The sequence below is a fragment of the Papaver somniferum genome, chromosome 2 (assembly GCF_003573695.1).
Source record: "Papaver somniferum cultivar HN1 chromosome 2, ASM357369v1, whole genome shotgun sequence".
NCBI classification, from domain to species: domain Eukaryota; kingdom Viridiplantae; phylum Streptophyta; class Magnoliopsida; order Ranunculales; family Papaveraceae; genus Papaver; species Papaver somniferum.
Genome location: NC_039359.1, coordinates 115,004,011 through 115,012,864, shown reverse-complemented (window position 1 = coordinate 115,012,864; position 8,854 = coordinate 115,004,011). Strand labels below are relative to the sequence as shown.

General features: G+C 37.9%; 1 protein-coding gene across 1 annotated transcript; it reads left to right on the top strand.

Moving 5' to 3' along the window:
• The first annotated feature begins 5,103 nt into the window (after positions 1-5,103).
• Positions 5,104-7,079, top strand: LOC113351792. Its single transcript, XM_026595723.1, has 5 exons — positions 5,104-5,679; positions 5,721-5,877; positions 6,054-6,174; positions 6,293-6,593; positions 6,702-7,079. The coding sequence occupies exons 1-5, from the start codon at positions 5,104-5,106 to the stop codon at positions 7,077-7,079; spliced, it is 1,533 nt and encodes a 510-aa protein (XP_026451508.1).
• Positions 7,080-8,854: the final 1,775 nt, after the last annotated feature.

Below are 8,854 nucleotides of genomic sequence, written 5' to 3'. Positions count from 1 at the left end.
TAGAGCACTGGTCGGTCGAACTCGCATGTGTTTCTATCTCAAGCATGTTTATCAATATTAGTGATCAAAACTATATGTCTTGATTTCTAGTTTACTTATGACTAAGTCTCGGTCTAGGATAGTCAAGTGTAGTTAAAGCTCCAGACTCTATGTCGATCATCTTATGAAGACGAAGAACTACTCGAGGAACTGGTGGAACTTCATCCGACTAAAAGTTATGTGGAGACTTAAACTTATCTATCACTTAAAAGTATATTCTATCTCCTAATATTGAGACAAAGTCGTTAAAGTATGATAGTTTTCATACATACACAATTGCTATTTCGATCTGAGTTTACTCGCCTATCCTTTTCTCGAAATATGTGTTGGTAAGCTTTCGCTTTAACCATTTTCATATTTACCCGTGACGAAAGTCATGATGACGTTTCAATCTTGAAAATAGCTTTGATGCCGATAGTCGTGAATAACGATTGTTATAACATTATAGAAGATTGTTTCAATGATTGAAATGTAGAGTTGAGATTACCATATATGGATATATGCATATATAGTGTGTTCGCATGTTAGTGTATAAATCCATGTACCGGAAGCCAAGTTCATGCATATGTGTGCATGCGGTATTGGTGAAGGAGACAGGTTGAGTACGCGTACCCACACAAGTTTTCATACCAAAAATTTCTGCTGGAGTTTGTAAGTTTGCAAACTAGTAAACCAGTCACCTTAGGTACGCGTACCCACGGAAGTTTTCAAACCGAAAATTTTTGCTGAGTTTGTAAACTCAAATCTGGTAGCTAAGGTACGCATACCCGTACGCTTACTCAAGCTGGTGATATCTCAAATCGGTAGTTCATGAACTTAAAACAATAAATTATAAGGAATGCAATATTTGCAAACCGTGGCTATATTGTTCATGAATTGATTCAAGTGGTTCAAACCGATTTTGTTTCAATTGTGTCTATGAATAAAGACCTAAGTAATTGAACAACTTTTCAACTAATTCTTATGAGTCATTTGAACTAGTAATGAGAAAGATGAATACGGTTAATATGAAAGTGCTCATATGGCTAACCATTCGTTAACTATTTGTGAACCAACTTAGTGTACACGTTTAGGTGCGGTTACTCAAACCTAAATGAATACTTTTCATTTGTGTGTATGACAAGCTAAGTTTCGATCTAACGGTTGAAAGATATTATCTTGGTTGAATCAGGTTTTTCATCTAACGGTGAATATTGAATGCTTTATAACCAAGGTAACTTAGATTGCAAACCCTGATTTGAAAACTATATAAAGGAGACATCTAGCATCTGGAAAAACTAATTCCCACACCTTCTGTGTGATACTAGTTGTATTATCTAGAGTCGATTCTCTTTTAACCTTAGGTTTCTATCTAGACCCTGTAGGTTAACGACTTGAAGACTTCATTGGGATTGTGAAGCCAGACCCAACTATTTTCTCTGTAGTATGATCGGATCTTGCTGTTTCTATAAGTACAATCGTAAGATTGGATTGAGATTGATTTCTCCGATAGGGAAGATATAAAATAAGTAACAAACATCTTCGTCTCATTATTTGTGATTCCGCAATATCTTCTTTCGCTAGCCGATTAAGATTATTATGAGGTGATTGATAATTCTAGGTTGTTCTTCAGGAATATATGTCCGGGTTATCAATTGGTTCCTGTTCACCTTGATTTAACAAAAGACGGAACAAAAAATTGTAAGTATTTCTGTGGAAGACAAATTTATCTATTACCGTAGACTTTTCTATGTGATATAGATTTGTTTATTAAAGTCTTCGACTTTGGGTCGTAGCAACTCTTAGTTGTGGGTGAGATTAGCTAAGGGAATCAAGTGCGTAGTATCCTGCTGGGATCAGAGACGTAGGGAGCGCAACTGTACCTTGGATTGGTGAGATTGATTGGGGTTCAACTACAGTCCAGACTGAAGTTAGTTTGTAGTAGGCTAGTGTCTGTAGCGGCTTAATACAGTGTGGTGTTCAATCTGGACTAGGTCCCGGGGTCTTTCTGCATTTGCGCTTTCCTCGTTAACAAAATTTCCGGTGTCTGTGTTATTTCTATTCCGCATTATATTTTGTTATATAATTCAAATATCACAGGTTGTGTGTTGTATCGATCAATTGTGAAATCCAACCTTTAGTTGATTAGAAATTGATTGATCCTTGGATATTGGTCTTTGGTACCATCCAAGTTTATATCTCTTGTATTTAATCAAGACTCACAGATTTTCTTGAGTAAGAATTAAATCAAGAGATAGAGATACAAAACTCTTTGATATACTTTTCTATTGATTGAGTCTGACTGTCTAGTTGATTCTCATAAAAGTATATTGGAGTTTTTCCATACAGATTGCTAATCGAAATATTGGGTGAGGTTTTTAGACCCCTGCTTTTTCAATTGGTATCAGAGCAGGCAAACACGTTCAAAACCTCAAAAGTCTGTGTTTGTAGCGATCTGACTAGATGGATAGTAAAGTGTCTGATAAACGCATCACCAGAAATAAAGACTCTGTTTCAAATAGGTCTATCAAAGAGAAAAATTCGTCAATCTCGGTTATAGACGAACCTAGTGTTCAAATGAAACAGACCAGTACTGACATGTGTTATCCTGATGAATCTGACTCTATTGCTCAAGAGGAAACATCTAGAGAGAGTAAACTAATTCTAAATCTTGTTAGAATTCAAGCTGATAGATTCTAACAGTTAAAAAAACATGTCAATGTTCTTCTTGGTGTAGTAAAAGACTGTGGCTCCCATGAAAAGGCCTCTTATAAGGAAAAACATGAAGTTCGATCAACTCGTATCTTACTTGAGGCAAAACTTAAAAAGGATTATTTAGAAATTGAACATCTCTTGAAAAACTCTCCATTCAAGGATGTTCAAAAAGGTCTTCTATACCATCTACTTCTACACGAACTGAAAGAACTCCAATTTCAGAAGTAACTTCAGATTCTCTTCCCACTCAAACTGATGCACAGGGGATTCACACATCAGTTGGAAGAGAGAAATCCCCAAATGATAATGTTAGGTCTGATACTTCTGTGATCAGAAAGTGTGCGTATTTTGTGAATCAAAAGGGTATAGAGTGCAAAAGAGGAAACTCAAATTGAAAAAAAAATCGTTGATTCAACTTCAACACACCTTAGATTTAATTCTTAAAGGTGTAACTGACATTCGTATGTCTAAACCAATTGGTTTTAGTACACGTCCCGTGTTTCCTACCAGGAAAGTCAGTTAAATGAGTTCCTCAAATGCACAAAAGCATAATAGAACTATTTACAAATATAGTTCAAGAAGAACTCCCGTTTTCTCTCCTATCAGAAATTGAGATAATGCTAATCCTGATGTGAATCATTTATCAAGAGAAGAATGCATATATGAGCAGATGAATGACAACCTAAAATTGGTTATTGAGGGATATAAGGAAATCATCAACAAATTGTGTACTCTATCTAGACAACACTCTTCAGGTAAAAATCCTTACTATGTGTCATATTATGATGATAGTAATTTTTATGATAATTTTTCACATCATAACAGTCTTCTTCCAAAGTACCGAACAAAGGGGTTTAACCAAAAACAATATTCACTTGATGAGATAAAATCTCATACTTGTGTCAATTAATCACAAGGTTGAAATCTCTCACATAAAAATCTTGGTTGAGAGACATGCTCAGGTATACTTGTGTCAATAGTATTCTTGGATTCTCAAGTTATTTTCTTATCGTCTTTAGCATGACTATTTTTGGAAAAATACTTGTACAAGTATTTTTATTTGCTGTGTCAAATTTTTATTTTTATTGTTTGGTTAAACAAGGTGCTACTCACATACTCTAAAACGGCTTCTCTATGAGACATAGAGTTTTCGAGTCATTTTGATTTCTTCAAAATTTCAAGATTTTTTCAACATGGTTGTGCGTGCACATGTCATAAACCCTTAGTACTAAGCCCAGCCAAATTGTATTACTCTGGTTGCCTTTATATTTTGTCTGAGTGTGTTTAACAAGTCATGTGTGTACATTACCAATAGCTTTATAGCTGTATCCGTGCAGCTATTGGATCCTTAAGAAATTATTAATTAAAAACTGCTTTTCCTCTGCAGCTCTTGTTCTTATCCTTCTCAGTCTTCTTCTTCTTCTTCTTCTTCTTCTTCTTCTTCTTTAATCTAATCTTAAACCTCAGATTTCTCTTCTTTGTAGTAAGATCACCACAAATTGGTATCAGGAGCATCTATTACCTGGACCTGTTATGGCTAACAAAGCAACGGTTGAAGAGCTCACTAGAAAAATTGATGAGCTTACTAGAGCTCAGGCTGACTCTAATAAAAAGATGGATGAGATTACCAAATCTCAGAGTGATTCTTCAATCAAATACGATGCGGCGTTGAAATCAGTAGAAGAAATTAAAGAAGCTCAGGGTAAACCAACAGCTGAGTTTATGAGTGTAATTAATGCTGCTTTTGTTTCTCAGATGGACTGTCATATTGAAGCTTCAGGTGAAAGGAGCTCAAATCGAAACGGAATCTTGGGTCCTCCACCAAATGGTAATCAAAATAATTCAGGTGAAAATGTTATACAACCTTTTTATGTTGTTAATAATCAAGAACAAACTCAATTTCAACAACCTAGACCTAAGAAGAATTTCCCAGATTCCATGGGATTAATCCCAGATCCTGGATTAGGAAGTGTAGGAAATTCTTTATGATGCATAATATGTCTGAGCCACAAATGGTTGATATAGCTTCCATGTACCTAGAAGGAAAAGTTGATATCTGGTTTCAAGACTATCAGATTGGTAAACAAGTTATAACATGGGAAGGTTTCCTTAGAGAACATTTGTTTAAGATTTCAAGAGCTTGGTCATGATGATGTTGTAGGAGAATTTAACAAACTCACTCAAATTGAATCTGTACTTGATTATCAAGATATTTTTGAAGAGTTAAAGGCCTTGATGATAGCAAAAAACCCTCACCTCACTGAAGATTATTTCACTTCAAGTTTCATTAGTGGCCTTAAGGATGAGCTTTGATTGCACGTTCAAATGTTTTCACCCAAAACACTGGCAAATGTAGTTTACTTAGCCAGAATGCAAGAGGCACTCATAGAGAATGCATCTAAGAAAAATAAACCCTCATATAAGCCTCCTCTACTCTTTGTCCCAAACAGCTATTCTCCCAGAAATACTACTTCCCCAGTTACAAGTCCTAAAACCTTCTCTAAAAAAATTTCTTCCTCTACTGCAAATTCTCCACCACCCATCAAAAAACTCTCTTATGCAGAGATGCAGAAACGCAGAGAGAAGGGCCTCTGTTACAACTGTGATGAAGTGTTTCAAGCGGGGCATAAGTGCATCAAACAACAGATTCACATGCTATCCGCAGATGATGAAGAGTCAAAACAGTCTGGAGAAGAATCTCCACTTGAAAGTCCATTATCTCCTTCCCAAGAAGAGGAAGTTGAAATCTCAGTACATGATCTTGCTGGCAATGTTTCTCACAACACCATTCGGATAGAGGGAACAGTCAAGAAGCAGCCACTGACAATCCTGATAGACAGCGGCAGTACGCATAGCTTTCTAGATCCAGCAGCAGCGTCAAGGTGTGGTGGACATATCTTACCTGCGGCATCATTGTCAGGGGCAGTAGATAATGAAAACAAAATGGTCAGTGATGCTAAATGTCCCTCCTTAGCTGGAAGATGCAGGGGCACGACTTCCAATTTGATATGCGGCTTCTAACCTTGGGAGGCTCTGACATGGTTCTGGGGGTTGATTGGATGCGTGGAATGAGCCCCATGGTCTTCGACGTCAACAAGCTTACGGTGGAATTCTCTAAAAATGGAGAGAAAGTTAAGCTTCAAGGTAATACTCCTACAGCTCAAATTTTTATGATGACTGGTAAAGCTTTACGTAAATGGCTTAAGAAGAATAAAAATGGAATGGTGGGCCGATTATTTACCATAAATGCTTGTGAGGCACAACTAGAAACACTTGCTCCCATCTTACCATTACTTCATAAATATGAATCTGTTTTCAAGAACCCACCACACTTCCCCCATCAAGGGCACATGACCGTCATATTCCATTAAAGTTCCTCACTACACCTCCAAACCAGCGACCCTATCGTATTCCTTACATTCAGAAGCAAGTAGTGGATCGGTTAGTGCAAGAGATGCTAAAATCGGGAGTAATACAACCTAGTCGAAGCCCCTTTTCTTCCCCAATACTACTAGTGAAGAAAAAAAAATGGCATCTGGCGATTTTGTGTCGACTATAGGAAGCTGAATGAAGCTACTGTCAAGGATAAATACCCTATACCCATCATGGAAGAGCTCTTGGATGAGTTATTTGGTTCACAGATCTTCACCAAGATAGACTTACGAGCAGGATACCATCAAATTCGAGTTTTTCCTCCGGATACTTATAAAACTGCTTTCAAGACACATAAAGGGCATTATGAGTTCATGGTAATGCCTTTTGGCTTAACCAATGCCCCAGCTTCCTTTCAAGATTTGATGAATGATGTTTTCCATCCACATCTGAGGAAGTTCATTTTGGTGTTCTTCGACGACATTCTGGTTTACAGTCCTAACATGGAGTCTCATTTAGAACATTTAGAAATCACTCTAAAGACTTTACAGCAGCACTCCTTATTTGCTAAGCTCAGTAAATTCACTTTTGGCTAGAAGAAAGTGGAGTATCTCGGCCACATCATCAATGGTGAAGGATTATCAGCTGACCCAGCAAAGGTTGATTGCATGATCAAATGGCCAGTACCCTCCACCTTAAAGGAACTCAGAGGATTCCTAGGTCTCACATGGTACTATAGAAAATTTGTGAGGAACTATGGGATTATTTGCAGGCCCTTGACAGAGTTATTAAAGAAGGACAACTTCCACTGGAAGGCTGATGTACAATCTGCATTTGAGACACTCAAGCAAGCTGTCACTACTACCCCAGTACTGGTGCTTCCAGATTTCACTCTACCCTTTGAAGTAGAGACAGATGTTTGTGATACAGGGGTAGGAGCAGTGTTAATGCATAAAAAGAAGCTAATTGCTTAATTCAGCAAAGGCATGGGAACAAGATTTATGTCAATGTCTACTTATGAGAAGGAATTTCTTGCTATTGTAATGGCTGTGAAAAAATGGAGACCCTACTTATTGGGAAATCACTTTACTATCCATACAGATCACCAGAGCCTAAAATACTTCTTAGAGAAGAGGCTTCAATCTATGATGCAGCAAAAGTGGCTTTCCAAGCTACTTGGGTATGACTACACAGTTTGCTACAAGATAGGTGTTGAGAAAAAGGTAGCTGATGCCTTGTCCAGAGTCCCACATTCTTCCTATCCTCAATGTCAACTTATTTCTCAACTTCAACCTATATGGCTGAGTGAAGTACAAGTTATCTACAATTCAGATAAACTGGCCTCTGAACTAGTTCGACAATTAACAGTCTCTCATAAAAGTAGAGGTCCTTATACACTTCTTCAAGGTATACTGAGGTACAAAAGTAGAGTATATATTGGCTCTGCTGGAACATTGAGACAACAAGTATTAGCTGTAGTACATTCTTCTTCTGTAGGGGGCACTCAGGTACATAAGCTAGTTATCAGAGAGCAAAGGAATTCTTTCATTGGACAGGCATGAAGAAAATTTTGTTCAAATATATCCAGGAGTGTGACATATTCCAACAACACAAGATTCCACATACTTCTCCTGGGGGTTTGCTGTAACCATTACCAGTACCAGACCAAGCATGGAAACATATTTCCATGGATTTTATTACAGGGCTTCCCAAGCCATAAGGTAGAGAAGTCACCATGGTGGTAGTGGACAGGTTCACCAAGTACAGCCACTTCATGCCACTAAGAAATCCCTTCACAGCTGCTTCAGTAGAAAAGGTATTTCTTGACAACATATTCAAGTTACATGCATTACCAATTACAATAATTTCAGACAGGGATAGCATATTTTTCAGTCACTTTTGTCAAGAATTATTCAATAAAATGGGAACATCATTGCACATGAGCTCTGCCTACCATCCACAGACAGATGGATAGACTGAAAGAGTCAATGCATGCCTGGAATCTTACCTAAGGTGTATGACAAGTTATAGACCCACCAAATGGGTTAGATTGCTGTCTTTAGTTGAGTGGTGGTTTAATTCCACTTATCATACCAGCCTTAAAACTACTCCATTTCAAGCTTTCTTTGTATGGATACAAGCCTCATAAATTTGGGCTCTTCTCACATCAACTGTATTCAAATGCCTCTGTGGAAGATTACTTGCAGAGAAGACAAGCTATGGGGGTCATACTGAAGTCCACCTTGGAGGAAGCACATCACGGAATAAAACAACAAGCTGATAAGAGAAGAACTGAAAAGGAATTCCAGGTAAGTGATTGGGTTTATCTGAGGTTGCAGCCATACAGGCAAACCTCTATGCAACTGAGAAAGAGCTTAAAGCTGTCAGCCAAATTTTTTGTCCCTTATCAAGTTTTTGCCAAGGTGGAAAAGGTATCCTACAAACTCAGCCTTCCTGCCACATCCAGAATTCATCCAGTGTGACATGTATCACAATTGAAGCCAAAGCTTGGAGCAGGGCTGTTGCCACAGACTGTACTTCCATTACTAGACTCAAATGGTTGTTTGAAGGTATCTCCCTTCCATATTTTGTCTACTAGGACAGTTAAGAAGCACCAGCAACTAGTGGAGCAGGTATTGGTGCACTGGACTCATTCAACTGCTGTAGAAGCCACTTGGGAGGATAGGGCAGCCATCAAACTCCAGTTTCCAAAGGTGATTCTTGAGGACAAGAATCAAATTGAGTAGGG

Bases quoted from the DNA above. Each gene is read 5' to 3' on its own strand.
- LOC113351792 (XM_026595723.1), top strand. From the start codon at position 5,104: ATGCAAGAGGCACTCATAGAGAATGCATCTAAGAAAAATAAACCCTCA. The intron at 5,680-5,720 runs GTCAGTGATGCT...TGGAAGATGCAG, and splicing joins TAGATAATGAAAACAAAATG to GGGCACGACTTCCAATTTGA. The intron at 6,594-6,701 runs GTTTACAGTCCT...ACTTTTGGCTAG, and splicing joins TGTTCTTCGACGACATTCTG to AAGAAAGTGGAGTATCTCGG.